General features: G+C 39.5%; 1 protein-coding gene across 1 annotated transcript in view; it reads left to right on the plus strand.

The window, feature by feature from the left end:
• The window catches only part of NUP188 (nucleoporin 188), a 57,028-nt gene that overhangs the window by 9,934 nt on the left and 30,738 nt on the right, over positions 1-16,356 (plus strand). Inside the window, exons 3-8 of the mRNA XM_045846196.1 lie at positions 525-598; positions 3,555-3,639; positions 4,195-4,275; positions 4,976-5,020; positions 6,438-6,530; positions 6,652-6,771. Of these exons, the coding sequence (XP_045702152.1) occupies positions 525-598; positions 3,555-3,639; positions 4,195-4,275; positions 4,976-5,020; positions 6,438-6,530; positions 6,652-6,771 (498 nt within the window). The remainder of the gene's footprint in view (positions 1-524; positions 599-3,554; positions 3,640-4,194; positions 4,276-4,975; positions 5,021-6,437; positions 6,531-6,651; positions 6,772-16,356) is intronic.

Raw genomic sequence — 16,356 nt, forward strand, 5'->3', positions numbered from 1 at the left:
ATTTAATTATTACTATTGTAGTTACTGTAATTCATCTAAGGAATGTTACACCTTTTTTAGAGCCTTAAGTTTTTTTTGATATGTCTTTATCTGATAATTTTACTTCTAAGACTGTACCTTTTATTCATTTATTTATTTTGTCTTTTTTGGGACTGTACCTTTTAAAAGGAAGAAATCCTCAAAGTTTTGTGCACAAAGCTATTAACTGTAGCATTATTTATGTTAATAAGGCATTACAGTCAGCTTAAGTTCATTTAACAGCAGAATGGCAAATAAATTATGATCTAGCCACTTGATAAAATATGCAACCACAAAAGGATGTTTATCAAGATTTTCATAATAAGGTTAAATCATTATGTTAGAATGTTAAGCGAAGAAAAATAGGGTACAGAATTCTCTATTCAAAATCATTTCAGCTGTGGGGAAGATGCATATTAAAAAGATTCAAAGGAATATGTAATCATCAGTGTGACCTTGCAGTCTGATTAAAATCGCATTGGCGTAATTTTCTTGTTCTTTTCCAGAATCACATTGAAGCGGAACTGAATAAACATTGGCAGCGGCTTTTGGAAGGGCTTTCTTACTATAAACCTCCCAGGTATGGCTGTTCTGTGTGTCTGGTTAGAGTAATTCCCCTGCGGAAGCTGGCATAGATAAAGCCATTTTCATGTATGATTTTGTGGTATTGCTGGGATAGGCAGATCAGAGGCAATATAATTTACTTACCAGTGGAGACCAAATTGTCTCTTTAAAAGAAACCAGTGGAACCTTGTCTTTTTAAAGGGAGGGAAATTCCTGCTAGGACTGTAATATTGTGAATCCAGTTATATAACTGTAGCGTCTGGGGATGAGAATTTGTTAAATATTCGATTTTTATAATATTTATTTTGGTCCACATTTTGTGAGGCACTGCCAGCACCAAACCCTTGGACATAGCAGTGAACACTTTGTATTCTGGGGGTAAATGTGTAGTTTTTCTTTTTACTGGGCAGCGAAAAGAATTAAACATGAAGTAGTTAAAAAAAAAGAAGAGCATACACCTTGCAGGACTAGGCTCTGTTATCTTAATTCCTAGTCCAGATCTCATGTGTTACACATCTTAGTCCCCAGCCACCCTCATTTCCCTCCTACTTCCCACCGCCGTTGATTTCATTACATCTTCAGTTTCCATCTTCATTCTCTTAGGTTAGTGAAGAATTTCTTTTTTTGTTCACCTATTAACCCTTCCCCCATAATTTTTTTGAAGCAACTCCCAGATAGCGTTACAGTTATTTTCTCTGTAAATACTTTACTATGTATCTAAAATATACGGACTTAAAAAAAGATAATCCCTATACTATCACATTTAGGTACTTTTATTATTGTTTCCATTTTACAGATGGGGAAACTGAGGCACAAAGAGGTTAAGTAACTTGCCCAAGGTCACACAGCTAGTAAGTGGTAGAACCAGGATTCAAACCTGGCAGTCTTACTCCAGTGTCTGTGTTTTTAACCATCATTCTGTGTCGCCTCTTTCGGAACTTACTGTTTAACCTTATACTAGCCTTTGTGTTGTGGATTTTCTGTGAAACGTGACAGTCTGTAGAAATCCAGCAGCAGCAACATGCTTTAGTCAACAGAACAGACATTCGGGGCATTAGTTTCTTTTTAAAAAAACAGTTCCTTTTGTAGTAGCATGGGATTTGAAGACATGCTACTGACAGACATTTATTTACTTTTTTAAATTGCAGGCTTTATTTGAGTTTAACAACAAAAAAATCTTTTTCTTTAATGTCTTCTTTCTGTCCTAGGATCCATTCCAGGGTACCGCACTGCATTTAGTTGTCACAGCTCCTTAGCTCTTTGCCGTGGCAGTACCTCAGTCTTCCCTTGATTTTCCTGATTTTGAATAGTTTTGAAGAGGACTAGTAAAATATTTTCTAAAATGTCCTCAATTTGGATTTGTTTGATGTGTTCTTATTACAGTAGATTGGGGTTGTGGCTTTTGGGGAAGAATTCAGAGAGGTAGAGTACCATTCTTACCCCATTGTAGCAGAGAATACACATTGAAAGAGATCCACATGAAGTCACTGGTGATGTTAACCTTGCCTCCTCGGGTGAGGTAGCATTTGCCAAGTTTCTCCTCTGTAAAGTCACTTTTTTCTCTTTTCGTCTCCTATTTTTTTGGAAGTGAGTCTCTAAGTATAGTGCACTCTCAAGGTAGGCGTGTAGTGGAATTAAAGTCCACATTCTAAAGGGGATAGTACCTATATGTATTATTTGGACTTTTTCTGTAGGGAAGGTTTGTCCCTTTCTCCCCTATTTATTTGTTTGTTTATTCATTTATATTACCAGAGACTCGTGTGTGTGTGTGTATTTTCTTTAAATCCTCACCTGAGGATATGTGTGGTATGTGTTTTATTGATTTGAGACAGAGAGACAGAGAGGGAGAGAAAGAGAGAGAAAGAAACATCAGTGTGAGAGAGAAACATCAGTCGGTTGTCTCCTGTACTCGCCTTGACTGGGAATTGAGCCCGCAGCCTAGGTATGTGCCCTGATCGGTGATAAAAGCCAAAATCTTTTCTGTGTATAGGATGACGCTCTAACCAACTGAGCCATCCGCCCAGGGCGTTATATATATGTATTTTATATCTGTTACAGCTTTGGCCATTGGGAGTTTTTTTAGGTTAGCTTCCTTGACCTTTTGATATGTTTCCTCCTTTTAATTTCTGAGTTTCTTTACTTTGTGGCACACAAGATGCTCCAGGCTCATCTAGTCTTTTCTTGACCTCAGCTCTAGATCAACCTTTTTTTTTTTTTTAAGATTTTATTTATTTGTTTTTAGAGAGGAAAGGGAGGGAGAAAGAGAGAGAGAGAGAGAAACATCAATGTGCGGTTGCGGGGGGCCGTGGCCTGCAACCCAGGCATGTGCCCTGACTGGGAATCGAACCTGCGGTGGTTCGCAGGTTCACAGCCCGCGCTCAATCCACTGAGCTACGCCAGCCAGGGCTAGATCAACCATTTTTTAAAGGGTTCCCGGTACCTTTTATTAGAGAATGGTATCAGAAACCAAGATCTGGGTGCTGGGTGTGCTCACTGCTTGGGGCGAGGGGGCTGTCATAGCTTCTCGGCCTTCTCAGTGGACAGAGCTAGATAATGTATGTGTGTATACTAACAGACCTGGTTTTAAATTTTACCTCAACTTTTTATTAGCTGTGGGATTTTTGGTAAGTTATTTTCTAAGTGTTGGTAATTCCATTTGTAAAATGGGGATAGTAATATTTACCTTTCAGGATAGTTGTAAGGATCCAAATAATTGATGTAACTCTTATTTACAAATAATATTATTATAACTGTTGTTTGTAACAAACATATACTATCTGTATTGCCTAGGCATAAATAGTTAGTTCTGTGTTACAAAGTCTATAGAAATGAACTTGTTTGTGTGTGTGTATTTTGTATTCATCTTAAGGGTGATAAAAGGTCTGTGGTCAAAATATTTTTATTTTTATTTTTATTTTAACCCCCCAGAGGGTCATTGTGAATGAGGAAATGATTCATTGTTCTTTTCGTAGTCCAAATTCAGCTGAAAAAGTGAAAGCTAATAAAGATGTAGTTTCACCACTGAAAGAACTGGGTTTAAGAATCAGCAAGTTTTTGGTGAGTAAAAATGAGCACTGGCTCAATTTATTAACTGGAATGTGGATATGCCTGCTTTTATTGTTACTGATTTTTAGTGAAAATTCAGTTTACTTCAGTTTTGGAGATTAAAATGAGCATATTGTGTTTCAAGAATACCCAAATTGCAACACTTCAGGAGCCACAAATCAAGTTGCCTGACCTGCGTACTGCATGTCATAGTGTTTTCTTCAGCGCACATGTGGTGTTCTCTAAATTGACTCTTTAAAGATGTAGTTCTTTCCTTTCTAATTTGGAAACCTAGCTGATGTCTGTTGCTGTACTAATGTGCTTGACGAGTAAGCACAGTTGTTTCTGGCACAGTACGATTTGTCATGTAAATTACGTGTCAGTGACTTGCTCCCATTTTCTCCTGTTCAGGTTAAAATTGTTATGTTGTATGAAATCTGTAGAAGAGTTTTTGTTTATTTACGTTCTCTGCCCATTCCATAGGATAACTCTTTAGAATGCTCTGCATCCTATGTGTGGTTTCTGAGCTGAGGTGGCTGTTTCCCACTTATGAGCTCTGTATTTTAGGGTCTTGACGAGGAACAGAGTGTGCAGTTACTCCATTGTTACCTTCAAGAGGATTACAGAGGTACCCGGGACTCAATAAAGGTTTGTGCTTATGTCCAGTTGCCTTTTCTTGCCTTTATCCTTGTTGGTTTTGGATAATTTAGGGTTTGGTACCAGTTCCTTGTAACAGAGGTAGGTGATCAGATAAAGCAACTTTCAAGAAAGACTTTATAAAGGCCTAAAAAAACATATGCTTAAGCTGAGGTCTGTCCTCGGACTTGGAGATGGGGAGAGGTAGGAGACCGACACCTGCACCACAGGGCATCAGGGTAGCAGAGCTGAAAGCACCTTGGACAGCACCTAGCCTGTCCAGTTCCTCATTTTACATGGGAGGAAATTGAGGCCAGAGGAGGGGGCAAGGATTTGAGCACAGACTTGGATATACCTGGGTAAGAAATGTTTGAAGAAATGAATGGGCAGTTATAATCTTGAAGGGTAAGATGAGGATGTTTACCTTTTTCTTTTTTAAAAGATTTTATATATTTATTTTTAGAGAGAGGAGAAGGGACGGAGAAAGGGAGAGAAACATCAATGTGTGGTTGCCTCTTGCACACTCCCTACTGGGAATCTGACCCGCAACCCAGGATGTGCCCTGGCTAGGAATGGAACTGGCGACCCTTTGGTTTGCAGGCTGGCACTCAATCCACTGAGCCACATCAGCAGGAACAAGATGTTTACCTTTTGCTTCGTGAATTGAGTTTTGCTAATAAGATGGCTTCCTGACTTTTCCTTTTTGCTTCAGACAGTACTACAAGACGAGAGACAGAGCCAGGCCTTAATCCTGAAGGTCAGTAGTAGTCACCATTTCCATTCTTTTTTTTCTTTTTTTTTTAAGATTTTATTTTTTTTAGACAGAGGGGAAGGGAGGGGGAGAGAGAGGAATAGAAACACCATTGTGTGGTTGCCCCTCACGTGCCCCCCACTGGGGACCTGGCCCACAGCCCAGACATATGTCCTGACTAGGAATCGAACCAGTGACCCTTTGGTTCGCAGGCCAGCACTCAGTCTACTGAGCCACACCAGCCAGGGCTCCATTTCCATTCTTTGATGTAAAATTGGGTGCTGGCTTCTTGAGCATTCTCCTCGTTCTCCTGAGCGTTGCTGGCTTTTGACTCCTTTTGGGTAAGCATTGAGGTCTTAATGAAGAAGCCTATTAACTTGTGAAATAAGAAGTGCTTTCTTTTTTAAAAAGATTTTATTTATTTTAGAGGGGAAGGAAGGGAGAAACAGAAGGAAACATCAGTGCATGAGAGAAACATCAATTGGTTGCCTTTCGCACACCCCCAACTGGGGATCCAGGCCGCAACCCAGGCATGTGCTCTGACTAGGAATCGAAACAGCGACCTTTTGGTTTGCAGTCCAGTGCTCAATCCACTGAGCCACACCAATCAGGGCTAGAGGTTTTTATCCACTGGAACCAGTTGAGTTCTTTTCCCAAAGGAGATTCTTCAGCCATTGGGAGTGAGAACTGGTTCATGGATATATTTTCTCTAGATCTAAATGCAACAGGATTAATTTATATTTCTTTATCTTCCCTCACTTCCCAAAGCAACCTTCTAATCTGGAATCTCATTTTATTTTATTTTTTAATATTTTTAAAGATTTTATTTATTTATTTTTAGAGAGGGAAGGGAGGGAGAGAGAGAGAGAGAAACATCAATGTGCGGTTGCTGGGGGTCATAGCCTGCAACCCAGGCATGTACCCTGACTGGGAATCGAACCTGCGACACTTTGGTTCGCAGCCCACGCTCAATCCACTGAGCTACGCCAGCCAGGTTGGAATCTCATTTTAAAATGGAATTTGACCTTGGCTTCCGAAGTAGTTTCCTATTTGATATTTAGCGAAAATTAAGTGCATTAGTTATAAGGAATTAGGACATATATCAGTGGTGTTTTTATATTTGCTTTCAAGTATTTATTTGGCTGTCAGTTTATACTATCGTCTGTTATTTGAATGCTCCAACAGCTAGAAACACTTGTTTATGTTATTAAATAATTGCTTTTATCTTGCATGATTTTACCTGTATCCCAGTTTATGAAGGTTCTTTGCTTTCTTTTGGCCTACCACTATGTTTCCAGTTCGGTGATTGATTATACAAGTTGATCTTTTCCATTCTCATCTTTACGTGATCTCTGTATCAGTAAATTTTCAATTGAGTATCCTGTGCAACAGTGAGTGATTTGAATCTTTGGGTTCTCCCTAGATTGCAGATTATTACTATGAAGAAAGAACATGCATTCTTCGTTGTGTCTTGCACCTTCTCACCTATTTCCAAGATGAAAGACATCCCTATAAGGTAGGCCCATTGAGTCCTCTTGATTCTCATTACTCTGTAAAATTCAGCTCTTTTAAGTCATTTTGTATTATTCATATTTATATTCATTTGAATATTTACCTGTTTTGGATTGTTTTTTAAGGTTGAATATGCAGACTGTGTTGATAAATTGGAGAAGGAGTTAGTTATAAAATATAGACAGCAGTTTGAAGAGCTTTATAAAACTGAAGCACCAACATGGGAGACACATGGAAACCTCATGGTATGTGGTTATTGGACCCTCTTATCATTCTTGGGAGAATTGTATACCCTTTCTCATAGAGCTCCAAGTTAAATTGTTTATTCATTTATTAACTTAAACATTTATGGGTTATCATTCTTCAGAACAATTTAAACATGTCATATGGATCAAAACATTTATGACTTTAACTACTGGTACTTAATTCTGGATCTTTTCCCTTGACTTGGTCTATCCACTTAATTTACTTTCTGTTCTTACCTAAAATATTCTCTTAGTAGTTAGTGGAACTCTTAAGCCCAGTATTTTATGTTCTTTATTATCATTATCTATTTAGTCTGTGACATTAGTCTGATTATTTTATACTAAATCCAAAACCAATTTCCATTTATAGATTAATATTATTATAAACTTTTATTTAAAATACATGTTAGCCCTGACTGGTGTGGCTCAGTGGATTGAGTGCTGGCCTGAGAACCAAAGGGTCGCCGGTTCAATTCCCAGCCAGGGCACATGCCGGGGTTGTAGGCCGGGTTCCCAGTTGGGGGTGTGCAAGAGGCAACCACACACTGATGTTTCTCTCCCTTTTTTTCTCCCTTCTTTCCCCTGTCTAAAAATAAATAAATTTTAAAAATTAAAAATATATGTTTATTAAAACAATTCAACCAAAACACAGATAGTAGCTACTTAAAATATTTACTGGAAGAAAAGGGTCCATTTACAATAGCAACAGAAGCATAAATAAGGTTACCACAGCCTAAAGTCTAAGTGAAGAGAGCTGGGGTGGTTGTGGGGGGAAAACGGAGACAACTGTGTTGAACAATAAAAAGGAAGGAAGGAAGGAAAGACAGACGGAAAGAAAGAAGGAAAATGAAGAGACCCTTAAAATTCTATAAAGGGTATAAAAGAAATCATAACCAAAAAGGATGCCACATTCTTGAATATAAAGACTCAACACCATAAAAATGCCAGTACCTATAAATTTAGTGCATTCCCAGAAAAAAATACTGACAAGTGTTTGTTTTGCTTTTTATTTGGGAACTGGACAAGCCAATTCTGAAATTCATGTGAAACATAAGAATAGCCAGGAAATTTTGAAAAGGAAACATTATGAAGGAAAATTAGGCTTATTAGATAGTAAGACTGCAGTAACTTAAAGTATGGTATCAGTGCATGAATAAATAGACCGGTGATACAGCATGGTAGCAAGTTTAGCCATAGACCAAAATACTGATAGGGAATTAGTGTATGATAAAGAAAGGCAGCATTTCAGATCAGTGAGGAAACATTGGCTCATTCAATAAATGATCCTTGCCCTGGCTGGTGTGGCTCAGTGGACTGAGTGCTGGCCTGCAAACCGAAGGGTCGCTGGTTCTATTGCCAGTCAGGGCACACGCCTGGGTTGTGGGCCAGGTCCCCAGCAGGGAGCACTTGAGAGGCAACCACACACTGATGTTTCTCTCTCTTTCTCTCTCCCTTTTCCTTCCTCTAACAATAAATCAATAAAAAAAAATCCCAGAGGTTCCTAAGCTTCTCCTCATTTAAGGAAAAAAAAAAAAATGATCCTGGAACTACTAGGCAGCCATTGGGAGAAAAATTAAACTGTGTCTCTATTTCATACCTTCTATCAAAAGAAAATCAAGTAGATTAATCATTTAAATTAAAAAAATTCAACTATAAAAGTACTAGAAGAAAACATGGGAGGTAGTTTTGTTTTTATGTTTTTGGAGTGGGGAGGACTTTAAAATAAAATTAGAAGCCATAAAAGAAAAAATTACAAACTCAGCAATATCAAATCAAAACCTTTTGCAAGAAAAATAAAAATAGATAAACAAAGACAGAAGATAAACCTCATGTCGGAAAAGGGTTCTTGAAATAGAAAGAACTCCTATAAATCATTATGTAAAACCCAATAAGTAAACAGGGAAAACTCAGACATGTTCACATGGCAACAGTCTTGTCAAAGGGATGGTTACCCACTCATGTTTTACTGTGTAAATTGTTACTTTTTTCATAAAAAACATGATGACAGTATCTAAAAATTGAAAAGCACATATTGCTTGACCTAGCAGTTCTACTTTAAGAGTATCCTATGAATACATTCGTACTTTCATGTAATGACTTGTATAAATGACAAGTGTCACCCCCCACCTGCCCCTGCAGCTGCATTCAGGTGTAATTACCATCCAGTAAGGTTCACTCATTTTAAGTGTACAATTTGAGTTTTGGTGGTTGTGTACGGCTACGTGCAATAACCACCTGCGTGATCAGTGCACAGAACATTTCTGTCTCCCCAGAAAGTTCGCTGTCAATCTGTGACTCCCTAGCCCCAAGCAACCACTTACCTGCTTTCTGTTATGAAGGTTATTATTGTAGGTTTTGGTGTGTTTTGTTTGTTTGTTTACAAGCAAGAGTTTGTTTAGAAAGTCACAGAGGTAGAAGAAGTGAGCTGTGGAAGAAGTGACCCAGCTGGACTCCATGTGCTGGGGAAACAAGGGGAAGAGGAGGAAGAAGGGCGCTGGGAGCTCAGGGGGGGAGAGAGCGAGGACACGCCCTGGGGGAGGAGACAGGGAGGGGTGTGGGCGGGCCTGAGAGAGCGCGCACTGGGGACAGCAGGACCTGAGGAAAGGCCCTGGCGCTGTGTTTGAAATTATGCTACAATATACATGACTTAAAATGTATCGTTGTAGCCATTTATAAGTGTGATTATTACTAGAATGTTGTCTTTTCTAGAATTTCACATTAATAGAACCATACAAAATGTAGTCTTTTGTGTTTGGCCTTTCTCACTTAGTATAGTCTTTTTGAGATTCATCCGTGTTACGAATTGTAACAGTCCTTTAGTCCTGCTTGTGGTTGAGTGACATTCCATTGTGTGGTGGTACCACATTTTGTTTGTCCATTCAGCAGTTGAATTGCTCCTGTGTTTTGGCTGCTCTGAAAAATGTGCTGTGAACGTTAACATGCAGGTTTTGTGTGCACATAGGGTTTTATTTCTCTTGGATAAATGAATACCTGGGGGTCAGATCGTTGGGTCATTGTGTGAAGGTGTATTTTTATGTTCATAAGGCATTGGCAGTCTGTTTGTTTTTCTGTAGTGGCTGTACCATTGAATTCCTTTTGCTTCATATCCTTACCAACACTTTATATGGTTACCATTTAAAATTTTAGACATTCTAGTAGGTGTGTGGTGGTATCGCATTGTGGTTTTAATCTGCGTTTCCCTGATGACTAGTAATGTTGAGCATCTTTTCACGTGCTTTTTTGCTTATATCTTCTTTGTGAAGTGTTCATTCAAATCTTTGGTCCATTTGTTTTTATTGGCATATTTGTCTTCTTGCTGAATTTTAAAAGCTTTCTGTGTTCTGGAAACAAGCCTTTTGACAAATAGGTGTTTTGTTTTTTTTCTCAACTGAATTTTAAGAGCAAAATTTTTAAATTTTGACAAAGTCTATTTTATCAGTTTTTTGTATTCTGACTCTTCTCTTTTGGGCCTTGTTTAAAAGATCTTTATTTGCCTAACCCAATCTCACAAAGATTTTGTTTTCTTCTACAAGTTTTATAGTTGTAGCTGTTATATTTAGACCTGTAATTAATTCTTAGTTAATTATTGTGCATAGTGTGAGGTAAGGGACAAGAATCACTGTTTTCTCATACAGGTATTTTCTTCTAGTACCATTGAATGAAAAGACTGTCTTTTCCCATTGAATTATCTTTGCCCCTTTGTATAATATGTGTTGAACCTGTAAGTGTGGATCTGTCTCTGGTCCACTGTCTTTATGCCAAAATCACACTGTCTTGATTATTATAGCTTTATAGTAAGTTTTTTTTTTTTTTTTAATTTTATTTATTTTTTAGACGGGGAAGGGAGGGAGAGAGGGGAAGAAACATCGATCTTGCCTCTCACACGTCCCCTACTGGGGATCTGGCCCGCAACCCAGGCATGCACCCTGACTGGGAATCGGAGCAGTGACCTTTCGGTTCACAGACCAGTGAGTGCTCCTTCCGCTGAGCCACACCAGCCAGGGCGCTGTACAGTAAGACTTAAAATGAGGTAGTGTAAGGCTTTCAGCCCTGTTCTTTTTCAAAAAGTTTTGGGTATTCTAGGTTCTTTGCTTCTCCTTGTCAACTTTAGAAGCAGTTTGCTTTTTCTGTAAATAAGTTTATACTTACTAGAATTTCGGTTAGAATTTTATCGAATCTGTAGACTAGTTAGAGAAGGATTGCCATCTTAACAATGTTATTCAGTCTTCCGATCCATGAACCTCTGGTATATCCTCCATATATGTATGTCTCTTTAATTTTCCTAAATAAGTTTTTATGCTTTCAGTGTTCAAGTAGTATTTGTCTTCTGTTAAATTTAGCCTTAAATACTTATTTTACTTTTTGATGCTATTGTAAATATATTTTTAAAGATTTCACTTATTTTTAAAGGGAGGGGAAGGGTGGGAGAAAGAGAAGAAGAGAAACATTGATGTGTGAGAGAAACATCAGTCGTTGCCTTTCAAGTGCCCCCATCTGGGGACCTGGCCGTCAACCCAGGCATGTGCCCTGGCTGGGAATTGAATTGAACTGACAGCCTTTTGTGTTGCGGGACGACACCCAACCTGCTGAGCCACACTGGCAAGGGCTATAAATATACATTTTAGAGAAGGGGGGGAGAGAGAGAGAGAGAGGGAGGGAGGGAGAGAGAGAGAGAGAGAGGGAGAGAGAGGGAGAGAGAGAGAGAGAAACATCAGTGTGCGGTTGCTGGGGGTTATGGCCTGCAACCCAGGCATGTACCCTGGCTGGGAATCGAACCTAGGACACTTTGGTTCCCAGCCCGCGCTCAATCCACTGAGCTATGCCAGCCAGGGCTTATATATATTCTTAAAAATTATTTTCCAGTTATTCATTGTTAGTATTTAGAAATACAATTGATTTCTGTATATTCATCTTATATCTTGTGACCTCGATAAATTCATTTATTCCAATACATACATGATAATGTCATCTGTAAATAGGAACAGTTTGACTTTAAAATCTGTGTCTTTTAATTTTCTCACTTGTGGTGTTTTCTGGTCAGGACCCCAGGAGAGCGCTGGGTGGGGGCGGGAAGGGTGCTGACATTATGCCTGTATCCTTCGTCTGCGGTGGCGGGCACTCGGCCTCTCGCCACGGTGTCCTTGTTGTGAACTGTTTGTACAGTTGTCCTTTACCAAGTGAGGAAATGCCTTTCTAGTCTTAGTTTGCTGGTTTTACTTTTTATTAGGAATGAGTGTTAAATTCTGTCCATTTTCTTTTGCATCTTTTGAAATGAATTTATTGTTTTTCTCTTTTACTTTGTTAATACAGTGACATATATTGAGTTTTGGGATGTCAAACCAATTTGAATTCCTACAATAAATTGCACTTAGTCATGATATATTTTGCTTTTTATATATTACTGGATTTGGCTTGTTAACATTTTGTTAAGGAATTTTGTGCTTATGTTCATGGGAGATATTTGTATGTAGTTTTCCTGTAATGTCTTTGCCTGGTTTTGGTATTAAAGTAATATTGGTCTTAAAAAATAAGCTGGACAGTATTTATTTTTCTCCGTTTTCTGAAAGAATTTGTATAGTACTGGCATTATTTTGTTCTTGTGTGTGTGATAGAAGTTACCAGTGAAGTCATCTTAGCCTACAGTTTTCTTTGTGGGAAAGCTTTAAATTCTGGGTTCAGTTTTCTGTAGTTGATTATAGCTGTTCAAGTTTCCTGTTTGTTCTTGGGTCAGTTTTGGCAATTTGTGTCTTTAAAGGAAATTGTCCATTTCATCTAAGTAGAAAAATTTACCTATATAAAGCTGTTAATACTTTGTTAATTCTTTCACTGTCTGTAGGACCTGTAGTGATGTCTCCTGGCTTATTTCTGATAACGGGAGTTTTGTCACCAGTTTTCTCTGTTGGTTTTCCATTTTATATTTCATCGATCTCTTCATTATTTCTCTTTATTCACTTTGGATTTAGTTTGCTCTTTTTCTCATTTTTTTATTGTAAAAGCTTAGATAATAGATGATAGGTCTTTTTTAATAAATTACTGTAACTATTGCATTAAGCATGACTTTTAGCTTCAGTCCACAAATTTTTTAAAATTATAATTTATTGATTATGCTATTATAGTTGTACCAGTATTCCCCCTCTACCAATACCCCCCACTACCCCCCACTCCCTCAGGCAATCCCCACACCATTGTTCATGTCTGTGTTGTGTGTAGATTCTTGAATACTCCGTTTCCTGTAATGTACTTTACATCCCCGTGGCTGTTCTGTAACTACCTGTCTGTACTTCTTAATATCCCACCTCTTCACTCACCCTCCACATGCCCCCTCATCTGGCACCCATCAAAACACTCTCCGTATCCTCGATTCTGTCTTTGTTCTTGTTTGCTTAATTTTTTAGATTCAATTGTTGATAGGTATGTATTTATTGTCATTTTATTGTTCATAGTTTTGACCTTTTTCTCAATAAGTCCCTTTAACATTTCATATAATAAGGTTTGGTGATGATGAACTCCTTCAGTTTTTTCTTGTCTGGGAAGCTCTTTATCTGCCCTTCCATTCTAAATGATAGCTTTGCTGGGCGGAGCAATCTTGGCTCTAGCTCCTTGCTTTTCATGACTTTGAATATTTTTTGCCAATCCCTTCTAGCCTGCATTCTTCTGAGAAATCAGCTGACAGTCTCATGGGAATTCCCCTGTAGGTAACTAAGTTATTTTCTCTTCTTTTAAGATTCTTTCTTTATCTTTAACCTTTGGCATTTTAATTATGATGTATTTTGGAGTGGGCCTCTTTGCATCCATCCTGTTTGGGACTCTTTTTGCTTCCTGGACTTGCATGTCTATTTCCTTCACCAAATTAGGGAAGTTTTCTTTCATTGTTTTTTCAAATAGTTTTCCAATTTCTTACTTTTTCCCCTGGCACCCTATGATATGAATGTTGGAACCCTTAAAATTGCCCCAGAGGCTGCTTACACCATCCTTATCTTTTGGATTCTTTTTTCTTCTTGTTCTTAATGCTTGTTTTTTGCTTCCTTATGTTCCAAATCATTGATCTGATTCTCAGCTTCATCCACTCTACTGTTTTTTCCCCCCGTAAATCGTTATTTATTTCAAATAGTGTATCCTTTGTTTCCGACTGGATCTTTTTTATGCTGTTGAGGTCCTCACTAAGTTTCCTGACATGCTGATAACCAGCGTTTCAAACTCTGCATCTGGTAGATTGCTTATCTCCATTTTGTTTAGTTCTTCTTCTGGAGTTTTGATCTGTCTTTTCATTTGGGCCATGTTTCTTTGTCTCCACATTTTGGCAGCCTCCCTTGGTTTGGTTTTATGTATTAGGTAGAGCTGTTATGACTCCCTGTCTTGGTAGCATAGCCTAACATAACGTAGTAAGTGTCCTGTAGAGTCCAGTGGCACAGCCTCCCCTATCACCCAAGCTGGTACTCGAGGTGAGCCCTTTGTGTGGGTGGGCTGAGTACACCCTCCTCTTGTGGTTGGGCCTTGATTGCTTTTGGCAGATCAATGGGAGGGATTTATCTAGGCAAGTCAGCTTCAGGTACCTTCTGTTACCACTTACCACCAACCTCTACCCTCCATGGAGGATCAGCTGTGCAGGGGCAGGGTGATGTTGCTCCAACATGTTCTGTAGCTGTCCACTGGGTGCACAGGCTCTGGGGTTTCTTAGTGGTGCAGGCCAAGGTCAGCCCCCACCTGTGTTTTGCCCAGGTCCACCCTACCTGAGCTACACAGCCATCTGAATTGGCCGCTACTTGTGCTGGGCTTGGAGAGTCCCAGGCAAAGCCACCCTGTGAATCTAGGCTGGTTGCTGGTAGTGCCAGGCTGGGGCCACTTAGCAAGAGGTGGGGCAGACTAAGGGCTCACTGAGGCCGGCTGTTGCTTGTTTGAGAGGAATCAGGAAGTTGTAAAGCATGATCCAAGACCAGTCATTCATATGGAAAAGCAGCTTGTGTGAGCCCCTGAGTTGGGTGGGTCGGAGTCTGTGGGGATCTCCGGGGCAGGGCAAACAGTGTTTGCCACATTGATGGAGTCTCAGGTATGGCACCAGCCTACCAGCTCTGTGGCTGTGATGGGGGAGGGTTCAGAAAAGGGACAATGACCTCTGCCCACCTTCTGTCTGGAAGAAAGCTGTCCCCTAGCTCTGACCTTGATGCCATGCATGCTGCTTGTGCCTTTCAAGCTGCTCCCCCAGTGCTGGGGCTCAGAGGGAGAGAGTCTGAGTAATGAGTAAGTCCGTGTGTGGGTTCTTTAAAGGGGCTGCTCGGGACTACAGTAGTTTCTTCCACCAACTCAGTCCCTCCTGGTTTTTGCAGCCAGGAGTTGTGGGGACTTATCTTCCTGGCACTGGAACCCTGGGCTGGGGGGCCTGGTGTGGGGCTGGGACTCCTTGCTCCTGAGATGTCCCTCCTGAGTTTGTATCCACCACACGTGGGTGTGGGACCAGCGCGTTCCACATCTGTGCCCCTCCTACCAGTCTGGATGGATGTGGATTCTTTAATTCCGTAGTTGTCAGACTTTCATTCAACTCGATTTTTGACAGTTCCGAGTGATGGTGGTTCTATAGTTGAAATTTTGATGTGGTTGTGTGAGGAGGCGAGCTGTGTTTTTATGCCTCCATCTTCAGTCCACAAATTTTTTTTAAACATTTTTTAAAAAGATTTTATTTATTTATTTTTAGAGCGGGAAGGGAGGGCGATAGAGAGAGAGAGAAACATCAGTGTGCGGCTGCTGGGGGTCATGGCCTGCAACCCAGGCATGTGCCCTGACTGGGAATCGAACCTGCGACACTTTGGTTTGCAGCCCACGCTCAATCCACTGAGCTATACCAGCGAGGGCAGTCCACAAATTTTGATTTTTTTTTTTTCCATTATCATTCAGTTCAAAATAGTTTCTAATTTCCCTTTTGGTTTTCTTTGACCCTTGTATTATTTAGAATTGTGTTGTTTAATTATCAAACTTTGATTTCTTTATGATCAAAGAACATAATCTGTATTATTGCCATGTTTTAAATTTACTACCCAGTGGTGTAGGACCCATGACATGATCTGTTTTCGTGAATTTCCCTTGTACACATGAAAAGAATGTGTATTTGACAGTAGTAGGAGCGGTAGTCTAGAAATGTCAGGTCGAGATTGTTTAGCTCCCCTGTGTGTTTGCTGATTTTTGTGTAGTTGTTCTGTCAGTCACACGGCATTGATTTTAATAGCAAAAGAGTGTTAATAACCTAAGTGCCCTTCCCAGTGGGCTGGTTAAATAAATTATGGCATTTCCGTGTAGTGGAGTAATATGCGACATTTATTAAAAATCGTGGAGGGACAGGTTGATAGATTACTATGCAGCTCTAAAATGAAATGAAAAATAAGGGAATTGTTAATGCACTATTAGAGCAAGTAATCTGTGAGGTACATTGTCCAGTGAATAAATAAGGTGCAGAATAGTTTGTGTAATACATTATTTGGCTTAGAGATTGAGGGATGGATGGATGCATGCATTGATGGATAGACAGACACACCAGGATGAATGAATTTAAGTGTATGGCATATTACTGGAAGGAGAGACAGAAGCCTCTGGTGG

This window comes from Phyllostomus hastatus, unplaced genomic scaffold, assembly GCF_019186645.2.
Source record: "Phyllostomus hastatus isolate PE091 unplaced genomic scaffold, TTU_PhHast_1.1 phas_contig_495, whole genome shotgun sequence".
Classification (NCBI taxonomy): domain Eukaryota; kingdom Metazoa; phylum Chordata; class Mammalia; order Chiroptera; family Phyllostomidae; genus Phyllostomus; species Phyllostomus hastatus.